Source organism: Macrosteles quadrilineatus, unplaced genomic scaffold (assembly GCF_028750875.1).
Source record: "Macrosteles quadrilineatus isolate MER2022 unplaced genomic scaffold, UCM_ALF_1.0 Scaffold_4__1_contigs__length_99947679, whole genome shotgun sequence".
Classification (NCBI taxonomy): domain Eukaryota; kingdom Metazoa; phylum Arthropoda; class Insecta; order Hemiptera; family Cicadellidae; genus Macrosteles; species Macrosteles quadrilineatus.
This window is the reverse complement of record NW_026542597.1, coordinates 3,050,886-3,068,794: the sequence shown is the minus strand read 5'-3', so window position 1 is coordinate 3,068,794 and position 17,909 is coordinate 3,050,886. Positions and strand designations below refer to the sequence as shown.

General features: G+C 36.8%; 1 protein-coding gene across 1 annotated transcript in view; it reads right to left on the bottom strand.

Annotated features, from left to right (window-relative positions):
• LOC128991898 (growth factor receptor-bound protein 14-like) overlaps positions 1 to 17,909 on the bottom strand; it is a 194,272-nt gene that overhangs the window by 93,975 nt on the left and 82,388 nt on the right. The window contains exon 6 of the mRNA XM_054415168.1: positions 13,338 to 13,409. Coding sequence (XP_054271143.1) covers positions 13,338 to 13,409 — 72 coding nt within the window. The remainder of the gene's footprint in view (positions 1 to 13,337; positions 13,410 to 17,909) is intronic.

Sequence of the window (17,909 nt, the reverse complement as noted above, 5' to 3'; positions counted from 1 at the left end):
GAATCAACAAACCTCACATTGTCAATCTCCATCAAAATGACCTTAGTTCCCCGCATCACAAGTTTCGGAGTGAACTTTGTATCCTCCAGCACATACTTGAGCAAAAATTGGAAATCAAAGCCCTGCCCATTGTGTGCAATGACACAAACATCTTTGAAATGTTTACGGACTTGCATCACATAGTCCATGAACTGAGTGACTGGTTCAAAACTAAACACTCGCGTACGATTTTTACAAGCCATACAAAATTTTACCTCAATACACTGATAGCAAAACTGTTGTGACACACACAAGTTTACTTTATGCAATTTAGACTCGGGATCTGAGGGCAGAGACTCATCTTGGCGGGTTTCCAAGTCAAAGAAAATAAACAGAAAATCTTTAGATTTAAGCTTTCTTGTGTCAGGTTTCATGTAGCATTTGTGGTTAGGGTCTTCAAATGAACTACAAGGTTTACAATATACTTCGCCACATTTATGAGGCTTGGACCGTTCTCTAATCCAAACCAATTTCCCACAGTCAAGACATTTCTTTACATTTTTACATCTGTCAGCTTGATGCGCAATAAAACATCTCTGATTTTTATAAGTCATGTTACATTTAGGGCACAAAACACCACCACTCTCCCCTACACAAGGTGGTGAGATGGTCTGACACTGCGGACAAATGTTTGAGCAGCGGTGGGCTCCTTTGTGATCATAGGGTACATGACAAGCTTCACAAAAATATGTACAAACAAAAGCAGCAGTCAAACTATTAATCACATTGTAGTGTCCATTATAAAAAAGTAAATTTAGTGTGAATTTTGCATTTTCTACATTTCTCTCAAAGTACACATCACGTCCTTTCCTATCATAGTTGTACACAACAATTTTGTAGTCCCTTAAAAACCCCTGAAATTTTTCAAGCTCCGGGATCCCAGCTCCACCCTCTGGCATTTCAACCCTAGCTCGACGCACAAGTTCCTGAGCCCTGATTGTTTGCCTATTTGCCTTATCTTGCCTCACAGCTTTATAGTCAGGATCTTTAGTTACATTGGCCATAGCCACTACAATTGCACGGGGCAAACACAATTTATCTTTATTATTAATGACAACAATTCCCCGTCTTGACTTGCATTCCTCGTCAAACGTATTGTAAAACCCAGGCCTTACTTTCCCAGAACCTACAGGAAGGTTAATTCTAGTGCATTCCACTTTAAAGGTGTCAGTAGACTTTATAGTTTCAGAGTTTGATTGCACAATACCACCAAAGATTTGCCACAAAACATTTTCATCAATTTCACTAGCAGGGCGAAAATTTACATAGCCCGGTGCTTTTGATTTCAAGTTAAGACTTTGTAGAGTAAACCCAAGTTGATCATTTTCAAATGCTTGCTCTTTCATACTATTTACAATTTGCGCAAACCCTTGTCTCAACCAATCAATCTCATTAGTCTCTGGAGGCGGATTAGTGAATTTAAATACTGTTTTACTTCCATACAATCTAAATTTTTTTACATAAGTTTGATCAGTACTAATCAAAGTAACAGGCTCAACTACTTTAACGGGTTCAACTACTTCATCAGATACATTATCAGCCATACTTACATCCATCGTCGTCAAATACCTAGAGGAAAGTGAAAGGGACACAGATACGCTAGTTCTAGTGGGGGCACAGTCTGCGCGCGCACAAAGCTAAGTATAGCACACGGATTACACAACACAGAGACACAAGATGTGGTGGGGGCACAGCTGCGCGCTCACAAAGCTTAATATAACACACCGATTGCACAACACGTTACACAAAAGAAACAATGTTCACTTACTATAAAACTGATGTACTATAAAACTGATTCACTTACTATAAAACTGATGTACTACACAATAAATAATCAGACTAATATTAACACAAGAAAAAACTTGCAAACATAACCTCAAAACGTCAAACACAAGAGCACACGTCCAACACGTTCAACTGCCAAAAGCAAAGTGAAAGAAAATTAGTACTGGAAAGCTTAAATAGCAAAAATTGGCCAATCACACAACAGATCACCTATTTATGACCAATCAGGTACAAGCTTATTACAACCAATCAGCAACCAGACACACCATTAACACTTCCTTGTTTTCGTCGAACAAGTATGATGATGATGATGAACAAGAATGAACAAGAACAGTAATGATGATGAAGAAGAAGAAGTAGAAATTTTGAAAAATATAATGTTTGTAAATACTTTTTAGATTAATGTAAATAATAGATAGGAGTAAAAGCCATTAAACAAAACTTTACCAACCAGCATAAAAAACGGCCTTTATAAAGGGCATCAATTCTTCTTAGACATTATGTATTTTTAGATAGAGAAATTTAAATGTAAATAATAGATAGATAGTTGTCAGGAATTGGCAGAATTGCAGCTACAGCGGTAAATGACAACCTTAACTTACAGAGCATATAAAAAAATATATATTTTTTTAATTCTTACTTACATGTACCTTTAAGCTGCAGTCCGTAACAATGACGAAACAAATGATAATTTCCGTATCCCCTGTTAAAACCGGCTTGAAGAAGGCTTAAGCAAAACTTTACCATAGAGAACAAAAAACGGCCTTTCTAAAGGCCACCAATTGTTGGACATTAAATTAACATTTCATAGATTCCAGGTATTGTTGGAATTGTGGTTAATCTGAATAATGTTTCTGGCTGTGTATGTGGTTGTCGCCACAGTCATATACACTTGGACTTGAGCCAGAGGTTCACGGGTTCGATCCTTACCAAACACATTTACAATATTTGCTGAGTCTTATTTACTATATATACTACAGTCCATAAGAATGGCAAAACAAATGATAATTCCCGTATCCACCGTTAAAACCGGCTAGAAGAAGGGTTAAGCAGAACTTTACCATTGAGAACAAAAAACGGCCTTTCTAAAGGCCACCAATTGTTGAACGTTAAATAAACATTTCATAGATGTTATGTAATGTTGGAATGATGGCTAATTTGAATAATGTTTCTTCCTAGCAGTTGGTTGTGTATGAGGCTGTGTATGAGGCTGTGTATGAGGCTGTGTATGAGCCAGAGGTTCACGGGTTCGATCCTTACCAGTCACATTTACAGTATTTGCTGAGTTTTATTTACATATACCTATATACTACAGACCATAACAATGACAAAGCAAATTATAATTCCCATATCCATTGTTTAACCGACTGGAAAAAGGCTTAAGCAGAACTTTACTATGGAGAACAAAAATGGCCTTTCTAAAGGCCACCAATTGTTGAACATATAATAAACATTTCATAGATATTATGTATTGTTGGAATGATGGTTAATCTGAATAATGTTTCTTCCTAGCAGTTGGTTGTGTATAAGACTGTGTATGAGCCAGAGGTTCACAGGTTCGATTCTTACCAATTACCAAAGTTTCATTTCCAGTCGGGGTGATGTGTTGATTTTTAGTATGGTGTTGTATCATAGTAGGAGTAGCATAAGTCGTTGATCTAAGAGGTTCACTGGTTCAATCCTTACCAATCACATTTACAATATTTGCTGGGGGAAGTGAGGTTATGTTATTTGGCGGGAAAATAAAAAGTGAGGTTAGAACACATGTGAGGTTAGACCACGTGGAAATTCTAGGGCACGGCTTAAGGAAAATACTGCTCTCTGATTGGCCTAGAGGAAATGCTGCTCTCTGATTGGCCTAGAGGGAATGCTGCTCTCTGATTGGCTAGGGGGCGTGGCCTAGAGAAAGGGCTGCGCTCTGATTGGCTAGGGGGCGTGGCCTAGGGGGAATGCTACTCTCTGATTGGCTGATGGGCGTGGCCTAGGGGAGGGGTGGGGATGAAATGCTGCTCTCTGATTGGCGGGCCCAAGTACAGCGTACCCTACTACAGACGTAGAATCCAGAGGAGAACAGTATACGAAGAACAGGAAATATTTGCAAACAATAGATGAAGTGGAATACAAACTACTACATGAAAAGTTTTTTTCCAGAAAGTAGGCTACAATAAAGTTAAATTTGTCTTATTTATTTTTAGTTGTTGGATTCGGAACAGTAAAAATATTTGAACAGAAAGTTCAGTAGCAATTAGTGTTGATTGAATTTTCCTATAGATTGTTTCCACGTACAAGGATTTTCTAACTTAATCAACTATCAGTAGTTTAGATTAAGGGTGAAAACTTCCAATTTTACAATAAATTTACACTGTAAACAGTAGTTTTTATAATGCCTAACCCATATTGTGCATTTGCCTGTGCACAAACCCTGTGCAACCCTGTTGTGATTTGCCTGTCATACAAATTTAACAATGAAAATGCACAAACCAGAAACGAATTTCCAAAACGATTTTGTAACCACCTGTGCCGGTTGTACTGGTAAACCCCGAAATGTAAAATTGCAAGGGAAATGTTTCAGTTTTAAATAGTTTTAGAGAGAAAACAAAGCTATTCTATGTTTGAGCGGTGTACGCTTATGTCTACTCAGCTGTAAAATGCAAATCCGTGTAACGTTACAGCTTACTGTTTGTTCTTTCGCTATTTTACTGTAACAAAGTTTTTTTTTATTTCACCACAGCCCTTTCAATTTCGTTGTTGTATTTTTGAAAACTGTTAAGAGGATTCCTGTACAGAGGAGGATTTGGTGATGTAAACCCGGATTTTAGATAGATATTATGACACAGATACAACCAAAGTACACATAATTATGAAATAAATGTTGCATAGTACTCATTTTATGGTGCAGCCACTGTTAACACTATATCAATTTTTTGATAAGCAATGTATCAGTTCTGTTTGATGTTGGACTGATGAACACAGTACTTTTTTGTTTCAAGGGAATGTTTTCAAAGGTTACCTCCCGCTATCTCCGCGTCCCCGCCACCTCCGTGTACCGCTACCTCCGAATTTCAGAGTGACACCTATAATCCTCGGTTACTTCCTGCGTTAAGACTTTCCGTCCAAACCTAACCTAACCTAACTTAACCTAACCTAACCTAACCTAACCTAACCTGACCTAACCTAACCCACGGGTTAAATTTTCATTAAATCTTCCATCCATGGGGCTTCGCAGCCGTGGATGCAATGACAGCTAACAACGCAGGCAGTGACAGGATTTAAGGGTCACTAAAGAATTCGGAGGTGGCGGGACAGTTGGGTTCGGAGATGGCGGAACGCGGAGATAGTGGGAGCACACGTTTTCAAAGACCTGAATTTTGACGAACACACATTCCAATCTACAACTATTTTTTTAATTAATAGTCAATTTCACAGTATGCAATTAACAGATGTTTCCAAATTAGTCACAAGCTATCACTCACGTGAGTACAGAATGTTCATATCGGAATTCAAACAACCTTTGGTGGAAATGTGATATTGACAGTGTGACAGTAAGCATTCTCTAATTGCACTTGCACCGGCTGGGCGCATGTGTCTAAACTGCGCCATATGGCCTAACTGCGCCGTTATGTAACTTGTGTGTAGATGCGCATTGTGTACTTTGAACACCTGAGTATGTCATGTCAACAATGGGACATATGTTCGATTGTGTTGACGTACAATGTAGTTAGTGCCATTGCCATAAGAACGTGTGATTTGCACTCAAATATACATTTTAGACGTCTGTGTCTACTGTGTCTACTATACATCGTTAAATCTATTGAACATACTATGCTGACATTTTAAACTAAGGATCATGTCATGTCCTTAAAAATCATCTTGGGCTGAACCCAATTATTGTTTAAATTTTGAGGGGAGCTTTCGAAAGTACGTATTAATTTAACTAACTGTTACCCACAAGCTTCACCCCGTTTAACTTCATAAGTATTAATAAAACTATTGATTGGTTTAAGTTAAGCTGAAATAAACAAAACAGAGTACAGTTAAACAAATAATCACACCTGATTTTAATTAAATTGAAAGAATAACATACAAATAAGTACAGCTGAGGTTTTAACATTAGGTATATGGAAAGTTCCCTTTAGAAAGGAATTACGACCTTAAAGGGCAATTTATGAAATAATGGATAGTTTTTGCACAGGGTTTCTCGTCATGACGAACATTTTAAGTACATGGTTTATGGGGGGGGTGACTAACTTGTAGTTTTCTCAAAAGTTCATGGGTACTTTGGGATTTATATATGAATTCTGGCTTTAAGGTCTGCTTAATTAGATTCAAAGCGTTATTCTTTTCTACATTTTCACTTCGATGTGAAGCACATAAATTTAAAACCTGTACAACTCTACAATAAGAAAGCTAGTCCACTAATTCATGTATTAGTTTGTATAATGAACTGTGGGTGTATATTTATTTTCTACATTAGATTTAAAGCGATTTTCTGGGTAGCAGAGTAGTTATATTGCTCTGAAGGTCGCTGGTTCGATTCCAAGATTGTTAACCTTTGTTATTGGGAATGTAGATTTAAACTTGAGAATGTATATTATTTATGGTGCTGTCCAACAAAAAGGTCGACGTTAAAAGACCAGGGTTTGGAATGGTATAGATACACACAAACAAATAAAATCATTATTATTTTCTTTACAATCTGTTCGTTGAGACTGGGTCAAAAATACAGGTAAATAATAAACTGATCCACCAAGGTATGAAGTTAGGGTCTAATACATACAAATGGAGTTTAATATACACAAACTATTCTTGTACTCAAAACACGACAGAAAATTAAATATCAATCCGTAACTCCCATCCCAACATAAATCAAGAATGAAATCACAGCTGATGTACAGGGTGTGGGTGTGATTCGTGTCAGCGATAGATATGACAGCACAGCCAGCCAGAGTGCTAGATCTGGCTAGATCGCTACAGTCGCTATTACTAGGCGGTTTACGGTTATTTCAGCCCGTTAACCCACTCTAGTGCTGTAAACCCAGCTTTTAACTCTATATTAGACTCGGCCTATTTCCCCTGCTATTGGTCCAAGCAGAGTTTACTGGTGTCGTTAGTAATATCCTCAGGTTTTACTACTATTGTTTGCTATCAGAACAATGCTAAGACCATGCCAGAGGTAGACGTTATATTTTAATGCATTCAATTGAATGTTGGATTTTTAGTTGTATGAATGCAGTTTTAGGATTTCAATTAAAGATGATTACAAAGTTGAGTTTTTGTTAAGCGTTTTGTTGTGACATAAGCAAATTCTCGTCTAAAATTGACTATACACAATTTTTTTTATTAGTTTAGACTTGTTGCAATTAATATTATTGAAAATTGTAGCATATATAACTATGTTCGCCTAAAATGCTTTTAATTCTTCAAGCATCTGTTCATGCGATCACCAAACTCGACAAACTGTTGAATATTTATTCGAGATCTTTAAATTCGCTAAGACTTCTGGTATGTTATAAAATTATAAATTGAATCTTAACCCTACAGTATTACGACTCATTAAGTAAATTAAACTAAAAACTGAGCACACGTTAGTTTTACACAATGCACCACTAAAATAGATCCAAACAAAGAACCCTTTTAATTGCAAACTTTAAAATAACATAATATTTTAAAACTTTCACCAAGTTGAAACTTTTTTACCAATGTAAATAAATGAAAAGAAAACTAATTATTACAAAATCACTCCTTATTATTACCACAGCTACTGAATCGCCCTCGGCTCGACAAATTATGCGTAATTTGACCCAAATTCACGCTGAGAGACAAAAAGCCTTGTAACATATCCTTCCTATCCTGAATGCATAGAATAGATAACATCTCGTCGTACCTTACAACTGTACGACCGTGTAGTGGACAAAATAGATTATGCTTCATTGGCTTGTTAACTCAATGTTTCCTTGCCTTCGGGTTGTCCTCGGGTTTTAACTGGCCAATTAAATGGGCGTCTTTAAATTGGGTTTATTGGGTACTTTAAATTGTCATAGATCTCTGAAACTTTACAAATGTGTTAGTGTACAAACACGGTATGGGTAGAAAACTTATATTGTAAACCGTATCAGCTAAGATTGTTTGTAAATTAAGTGTGAAGCAGGTAAAAGTAGAAAGAACTAAAGGTGCATATTACATTTAAATCTGGTGGAAATAGTTGGCAACACAAATGACAGGATTGCAACAAGTGGTAATGCTGTTTTACATCATGATCAGCATTAAAGTGTGTATCAGTTTTCTAATCTAGAATAAATGTATCTACAGCATCAACAATCTGCAATTGGCCTTTAACTAATTCCTTTGTTATTGTCAAGTGAGCTGCAACAGCTCGCCCTATATGCAATTTGCAGTCCGCTGCAGTCCTTTACGGCTCGGTATAGCCTCATTGTTGTTATCCTCTCGCAATTTGAAAGCGCTGATGTTTTTTTAATGAAGGCATTAAAAATTCATGAGACGCCCCCGCGATGAGTCCCACTTAGAAACTTGGCTGAGCCCCAACCTCCTACCCTCGGGGCTCGGGTCAGGAACTCATCAATTATTTGTCGCTGAAACATTTCATCACGAGACTCGTTTTCACGGTCATTTTCACTTTTGTCGTCATCGCTGGGGATTTCGTTTTTATCGGTGGCTATAATGATCCATTAGCGAAGTGTTGAGGGGCGCAGTTTAATTTTTGCAGAGAGGCAACAATAACTTGTACTTACTGAATACAATTCCAACGTGCACTAGCTTGTTCCCAACCGTACAATGTATGTGCAGGGGAGGTAATCTCTGTTTATTTATTTAATTGTGTTGCTACGCCATTGGCATCTTATATATTTTTGTAGTCTGAGAGCGGTCCAAATCCTGATCTTGTTACTCCCTCATCTTGTTGACGTTTGTTTAATACCATCATTAAATCATTGCTCAGTGAAAATTGGCATCTGGGTCCCAAAGCTACAATTGGAATCGATACCAGAGATCCTCAGATTTGAATGTGAGCACATAGATGTTTTTGGAAGAGGGTTGTCATGGTTTTTATGTCCGACCTTCCCGTCTTCGTTCGTTTTGATTTTAAAATTACCTGTCTTAATATACCAATTGCATCTTCCATTCAACCCATCTGTACTTTTAAAGTGTATCAAAATAGCATTAACGACCCGCATAACCGCGGCGAGGTCAATACCTGGGCATACACTCATAAGAATTGAAGAATAGCGCATTATTTACATAACATAATTGATCCGAAGACGACAACAGTTTATCAAAACGACAAGTATCAAAGTCACTGTAAACGCCACACCATTAACGAGAATAGTTTCCCTTTGTTATCGAAACCCATCATCCATCATCCAATAACCAAATTCCCCTGACTCTAGACTCCATACCATCTGTCACTGTTCCTTCAAAGGGGTCCCACAATCGTTTAACCGTCGCGAACCGCGGAAAGTCACGATTTCGGGATTTTTCAAAAGACGGACAACAATGAAATGGGTCTATAGTCATTCGTATCACTTGTCGCGCCGTTGCAAATCTGTGATGAAAATAGTTGCGAAAGGAACGTTTCGTGGTCCTACAGAGGGGCGGTAATCAATCATCAGTGGGTAATAGTAGGGTCGATGTTGAGGTCGAAATAAATTAACTGTCGATAGTAACTCTCGCACGCGCACACACCACGATAACAGCTGACAAGGCTGACCCGCGGCCGTCACGTGACCCACGTATCAGGCCGTCCACTGATTAACACAGAACGTTATTACTTAAGTAAGAGTTCGCATGTCGATACAGTTTATGGGGTTTGTGTTTTGTGTTCCGAGGACGATGACATGTTTTGATTTCCACATTACACGTGGCGTGCTCTAGTTTTGCTGGTTAAAAGGTCGGTGTCAAATCGTTTTAAGATATAGGCCTAAATTATCTTAACATTTAAAAAACTGTCTTGTATGGGAATAAAACATAAAACATCTATTTTCGACGAATAATTAATTTATGTCTCCTGGCCCTTCGTCTACATAGAAGCCCAGTCCCAGGTCGAAGAAGAGTCTGGAGACAGGTTCCATCATACAGACTATAGCAGACCCTCATAGAACACCCTCAAAACTAAACCCAAGCCACATGGTCATGGGTGTGCGGTCTGCAGTAGCTGTCCGGTGGTCTACAGTCTCCATTAGTCGAAGTGATCAACCGTAGAGCACCGCAGGATACAGGATATAGGCTCAGGATCGGCGCCTTTGTAGGATTACGGCCTATCCGCTGCAGTGAGGCCAGGTTAAGCCGTCTTTTGATCGCGTCTCCTCAAGAGGAATAAGACTCGAGGTTGACGTCCTGATGAAAGTGAACCGAATAATCCTGAGCAACACTGCGTGCATAAAGCATGAATTTTCTACATTTTGAAATGGTTCAGTTTAAAAACTCCACTATATAGCAATTGTCCTGTATACTGCAAACTAGACGGATCGAAACATTGAAAAAAGAGGGATGAAAATTTAAACGATTTTATTAAATACATACCAGCGATTACAATTAATTCTGTGGTTGCTGATACATTCAAAATTCAAAGAGGTAAATTAATCGTTTCTAAGCCTAGTCAGCTGTGACAAACCAAATCGACACTGCATTTTTTCGCAAACAAGGAGAATCAGATCCATCTCAATTTATACCAAAGATACATAATAACCTATTCATAATGCTGTTTGTTTTAATGGATAAAAAAATGAACAATTAATTGATAAACGTCAATTTTACACGGATGATATGAAACCCACTAGACAGGCTAAAGGTATTGAACTAAAAGTATTTTTTATACCTAGGCTAAAAGAAGAGCTTCATTTCGGGACGTGAGTAAGCGATTGTGTCGGGTTTTAGACGCGTGTTGTCACACTCGTATGAGAGCTTACACACGTAACCCGGGCATCGCACTGCAACAAAGCCGCTGAATTATATAAAAGAAATTTAAAGATTTGTCAAAACATGAGGTAATCGTGAATATACCATTACCGTAAGATGGCAATCATATTTATACATTCACAACATCAAACTCAATTTTAAAACCACTGAGGCAATGTGTCGTTTTGCATACATTCAAGCATCAGGCTTAAAAATAGAAAATAAGTCGCATAAGTCGTACGAATAAGTATTACTACTACGGTGAGAAAAATCCAAAACTACAACAACAATGACATGGTGATGTAACTTTTATCAAAATAAACGTGTCGACCTTCTCCCAAAACCTCAGATTATGGAACAAAAGATTGTCCATGGTTCTTTGTGTATTCTTTTACTTTTGATCAGTTCTTTATCACACTCCTTTGTCTTTCGCTATCTGAGTCGACTTGTGCCGTGACGCACACCGCTCTCCCTACTATTGTTGGTGGTGAATGGCCAGTTTTTTAAGATGAAAAAATCTTTTTGGGTCTTTTCAATATAAGGACCGACACTATGCTTTCCCAATACAAGTAAGGTCAGGTCAGTTCAGGTTAGGTTAGATTAGGTTAAGCTATATTAGGCTAAGTTATGCTAGGTTAGGTTAGGCAAGGTTAGTAAGTTACATTCCTAAATATAATGGTTTATATTTACCTTCAGTCTCCAGTTACAAGTAAGTCGATTAATGCGACCTAGGTTTCAGCACGACGTTGTGCTATCTTCAGGCTTCCAGTCAAAAATGTTCAGTCCATTGGACGTCGTTTAGTAAAAACTATATACAGTTCACAAGACACAAACACATACACATTTACCGATCGGTATTTACAAGGGGAGAACGAGTGGACTGAACATTATTGACTGGAAGCCTGATGATAGCACAAGCTGAAACCTAAAAACCAGTTCAGGGGCAATTCCACATCCTATGATGTCAAAACTAGTTACATTCCCTTTATTTGCATAGCAAACTTTATAGTGGCGGTTCTCTCCTCGAAAATACCCATTTCTTTATTGGGGAGTCTCTATTGGCTAACTAAAAGACGAAAATTGGGGTTTATATAATCAATAAAAAAAACACAAAAAAGAGTATTTCTGCAAAACTTCAATTCTAATTGTGGGTATTAAGCGGTATTTATGCAAAACTTAAAACGAATTCTTTATGAGCAAAGTAGTTTCATCATATCATGTGTGAAAAAGGTATACGTGTGAGTTTATGTTTATGCTCTTCCGCCAACGTGATTAAAAAACGAGTCATATGAGTTTGTATGATGTTAAGGACTTTTAGTGGTTCTAAGAGGAACGCCACTATTCAAATTTGGCGCTAATAGGGTAGGGTCAGGTTTGGTTAAGTTGGGTTATGTTAGTTTACCCAACCTTCATTTCCATGGTAAAAATTGTAATAATGGCAACCCTCCTTGATACCCTTTGTAACTAATGATTACATAAACGTTATATTCGATATTTATAGTCAACGTTGCAGCCCAAGTAAGGGATATTTTCCCTTGTCTGTCTGTCCGTGCTGGCGCGGATGTCCGGGGGATTTTATAGTCACGAGGGGACTTCGTGCCTGTCGCATTTTGCACACCATTAAAATCCGCTAAACAACACAAGTACTTTGCCGGGTAAATCATGCGAGATACAGCGCTACACGACAGAGCTATAGACGTGGACAAGCTAAAATAGACCGTAGGCCTTGTGTCTTTAGGTCCACATTTGCTTGTCCAAGCCTATATAGTGTTGTATCATTAGTACCAGGTGTGTGTTCCACATCCGCAGAGTGATTTATGGGTTTATCTTATTCTAAATACCCCCGCCGCAGCAAACCTGCCGTCTAAGCGAATTTCCAGTTGGCTGAATTGATTTTCAATCGAGCTATTTAAATAACATTAGGTTTAACAAGTACCTAGGTTTGCTGCTACAAGGAAACTGATAAAGTGTGTGTTTTAAGTAAAATAATTATTGCTTAGTAGAAAATGAATATATTTGCCAAGTTTGAACAAAAGATATCCATAAACAAGCAAACTACAACATTTTACAATATTCTCCATAAGAATAACGTGGGAATTTTAAATTTACAATTTTTTTAGTTTTCTCCGTAACCAATAACCGTACAAAAACACTTTGATATACTGAATTGTTTGTTTTTTTAAGCTCTTTAAGAAGGTTTAGAGAAAAATTGGGAAATTTTGTGTTTTGAGGGTCAAAAGTGAGAAAAACCAATTTTTACCCCATAAAACCCTGTTCCCATGGTCCGATCATGCTGGATCGCGAACTCATTCAAGTTTATCCCGCCTTATACCTTCAAACCAAATTTCATCAAAATCGGATAAAAATTACTCAAGTTATCGTGTTCACGGACACATATATATATAAATCTATATATATATATATATATCTATATATATATATATATATACATATATAAAAATTTGAACGAATGGTGTTTTTGGCCTCTGGGGACATCAAAATGAAAAAGTAAATCGGTCCCGGGCCTAAGTCTTACCATGAGACCTACGGTAATAGCTACTTCCCTATAGGGAAATTCGCTAAAACAAATTATTATAACTCACCCTTTCCTGATTGATGACCAGACTGCTGTCCCGAACTCTCCAATGGCGCAGGAACTTTGCGACAATTTGAACCTGGAAAAATAGGTTATTACAGTTGTAGTAACCATGTGATACCTTTGGCTAGAAGTACTTAACAGTGTAATACGAAATTCTTTTCTGTGGTATAAAAAAACAGTCTAAATTTAATGTATATACTGTAGTATTCATTTCACCACTGACAGTATGTGTGATGCTGCTGTAACATACCCCGTTCTATTTCATTTTTCTAACTTATCCAGGTTAGAAAAATGGGAATGATAATATTATATGTATATGTATCAAAACCCTTCCTTGAAAATTAATATTTACACTACTTCAGGCTACGGTCTGGAGGGGATCACGGGAATATAAATATAACATAGATACAATTCATTGGTGAATAGCGGTATTTGAACCCGGAACCTCAAAGACCGAAGTCCAGGACCACTAGATTAGCTCACACCCCTCTTTAGTTTTAATCCAAAACTGAAGATATTTGGATGGTCATTTCAAACAATGGCATATTTTGTGTGGTCAGCTGTCATAGCATGAAAACTACGAGCAAATAGTAGTAGATTCGATAACAGGTGCATCCTTTTGTAGCTTAACTCTGATATAAGTCACTTGTGTTGGATTAAGATCGACATGACCTTCTTTTGCACAGTGAAAATTTAATAGAGGCGGCTATCATAAGATAGCCAACTGTATAAAAAAAATCTTTGTAGCCATTGATATAGACCATAGATACTAAAAAATCAAAATTCATAGTCAACGTGCCCCTAATTATAAATTACATAGGATGTTCAATTCTATCCAAAATCAATAGAAAATTCAATATTTTTCTAAGACAATTAGGAAATACCCCTTCACTTAGGATAAGGACTAGAAATAGTATACAACAATTCTTCCTAGATCTACATTTTCAAACACAATCTAGATCCAATCCTTGTATGCTTCCAAGGTAAAGAACGATTCTATTTGAGTTTGAGTGTAACTCAAATAATATTCAGACGAGCCTTCTAACACAAAGTAGCAATAGCTCGCGTATACGACGCCCTCAGTGACTGGCGACTGTCAACATCCCCTAGCTGGGGTTGCGAGTTGCGACACCGGAAGTAGTTCAGATCGCGGAAGTGGAAGTGAACGTCATCATTAGAGGAGATATAGAGTTGAGACGGCGCCACAGTCACTGTCACTGCTGTGTTCTACATTCTGTGTTGTGTTTTTTTCTGTTTCTCTGTTGGTTTTGTATATACAGAGTGTATACAAATCTCCAGGAAAATTAAGTGTATCTGTTTCTTAGATCGAATGATAGCATGGGTCTAGAAATCTGACTTAAAACTTGGTACTGTACATGTATGGTGAAAAAAGTATCAGATTTCTACTCCGTAACAATTCAAAATGGCGGTTTTATGATGTTTTTACTGTCACCACCTAACGTAAAAATACATAACAAACTTCCCATCGTCCAGGGGCTTTTTATACACCCTGTACATTGGGTACCATAAATATTTGATTAAACCCAAACTTTTTTAGTTGGACAGGTGATTTTATGAATACTAACAAATCTACCTGAATGTCTAACAATTGTTTATAATCATTTGAAAAATTAAATGAAAATTTATTGATTTACTTTTTGTCAATTGAGACAATTGTCATAATACAGTGATTATTTTAATCATCCATCATTTAATCGGAATTCTCAAGTTGGAAAAATAAATTTTTGTTGGTTAATCAATAATCATTATGTCCGTGATTGGGGGAAATCGCTTGAGAATAAGTCTCCAAACTGTTTATTTTCAAAATTGTAAATGCAGTACTGAAAATGGTTGTTATCACAAGTACAATTTTCCTAAACAACTTTATCACATTATGCAAGTGAGTAATTTATTTCTGTTAACAAACACAAATTAAAATCAATCCGAGTTTTAACAATTGTTATTTCAAATATTAATATTTTATACACAATTAGTGAATTAAGTTCAAACACTTTAAATCATTCATATGAGAAGGTAAGCAGAGCAATTGTACACTTCAATAGACAGTAATTGCAGTGTTAATCACTCGTGACCTTGACCTTGACATTGATCATCTCTTATCTTATCAGCTGGTCGCGACATATGTTATAACACCAATACACGTCAATGACGTCAATGGCGAATTACTTACTGTAGAGGTGAAGGTATGGAACCCGTTATCAAACCAGACTTACTAAAACTTTCAAGGCTGAATTACTGTAGTTTTTTGCACAACAGTTATTGGCATCGAAATGCAGTAGGTCACGAAATGGATCCATACGTTACATATATTTGTTAAATCATGTAATACTTGTTTAAGCAGGCTAGAAACTACAAACTGAATTGCAAAAAACAACTGGATTGGTTTTTGAATTGAAAATCTGAGAGTTTGTATATGAGAGTTTTTAATAAAATGCTAGCATAAAAGTTGCTAAATATTCTTTGTAGAATTTTGTTGCAACAATCAATTCAACACATACGAGACACATGACCTAATAGGGGTTTAGATTAATTGTGATGATTTTTAAATTATTTTCCTATAGGGTATATGGAGAAAGTATTGACTTAAAGAAACATATGGTTTGAGTTTTGGGTGGAAAATCTGTACAGAGCTATTTTACACCTTTGGTCCAGTTTTGACAAAATTTTGTACTGTATTTATATATGGCACCTATAGGCAGTTTACAAATGTTTTGACACTTCAATTATCGTCATTTTCCGATAAAACCCATCATATAACGAATTAAATCGCGTTAAAAAACCGCTCACACGATTTTTATTATAACTTTGTATATTATGGACCTTATAACTCTAAACGAAATGGTACAAACCCAATGATGTTAATTTACACTTCAAAGGTATTGCACTTTATCAATATAACATTTTGTAGTTAATCAAACCACTTACCCATGGTAAGAGGTTTCAAGAAGCTAATGGGAGAAAGTATGGGTCAGTTTGCTGATACCAACTATTTACTTGATCATAAAAGTAATCCACTAGGATACATTATAAACATCAATGTTAACTTTATGCTTTAAATTAACTGAAGCTATACCTAACTATGGAAAGCAATAAGCAGCTAACTGTTTTATCGAACCTCTTTAAGACGAATTTCAAAGGGCGGCGGAGAAAGATTCGTATTATCGAGGTATTCTAGACTGTTGTTATTCGTCATAGATGGAGGTTTTTCTCCTTGCACGGAGGCAATGACTAAGAAAGGAAGAGGGATAAGTGGGGGTTTCATGTTGAGACAATCTTCTGTTTGTTTTGAAAACTACGTACTATGGAGGTTAAGACAATGAGAAAATCCGTCTTTTATAGAGATCGCATTTGTCTTGTAGAGGTTTTGTGCTAAACAATATTCGTTGTATAGAGGTTAATCAGTCCTATCCCATGTCACAAACAAATTCGCCTTATGGAGGCTTTTAACATAATTACATTGTTATACGCTGTACAGAGGTGTTTTTAGCATCGACCTTTTGAAAGTTTCAATGGGGTTAAATAAATTCGTCTTATCGAGGAATTTGTTTTACCGAGGTTTGTACTAACGAGGTTGAACTGAATTCGAGTGAATGCGTTAAAATAAAATCCAGAAGTAAATAGTATTCATTCGCTTATCTATGTTTAAGACAAAATCAAATTTCATGAATCGTGCACACTGAATATTCATATCGCACGGTCTTCGCCCGGGGCAAAGAGAATAGACAATCAAGAACTGGCTTACTGGGAACTATATTGCTACAACCTCAGACCTGCACAAGATGAGGTTTATAAGAGCTCTGATACAACGTCAGATTACAATTTTTGCATGTATCAAGAAACATCCTGTAACTGGAAAGTATTGGACTTTCAAAATTCGCAGAAAAAATTTGAAAAAAATGTAACATGTAGCGAATCTTAAGGCATTTTTGATTACTACAAGATCTTGTTCGTTCCCCTTAAAGTATATCAATATAGAGGAACAATTATACTTTGGGTGAATCGAGAAAATGTCTTTATTGTGTACTAGCATAGAACGTAATTTTAGAACACATACTAACATAAGCAAACAGATGAATACGTTTTCCCATTAGCTTGTCCATCAACATTTGAACCGTAATTTTGAGGGCTGCAACATTTTGTTGACAGTTAAACAAGACCACAACATAATAAATAAAAACTGTGTAGTTTTTAAATCCGACTTTTCTTCAGTTCCGGTTATTTTATGGTAAAACCACCATACAAAATTTCAATACATGTAAAACACGCCAGAGGGGAAAACCCAAATACCACGTTTCGTCAAAATCGGACCACAAGAGTTGTCTGTCTGTAGAGACACACATCCACACACGCACAGACATCACTTCAAACCTTATTCTCGAGAATTTTGACGAAAACAATACTTCCTCCATAGGGAGAAAGTAAAAACTGTTGAAACGCACAAATAACGCTTGTAAAACTGCAACGTCACCGTCATTGCATTTCACCATGTACCAAATATGTAAAACAATTCCATAATGTAAACATTCGCATGCGGACGAGAGCGATTTGCACATCA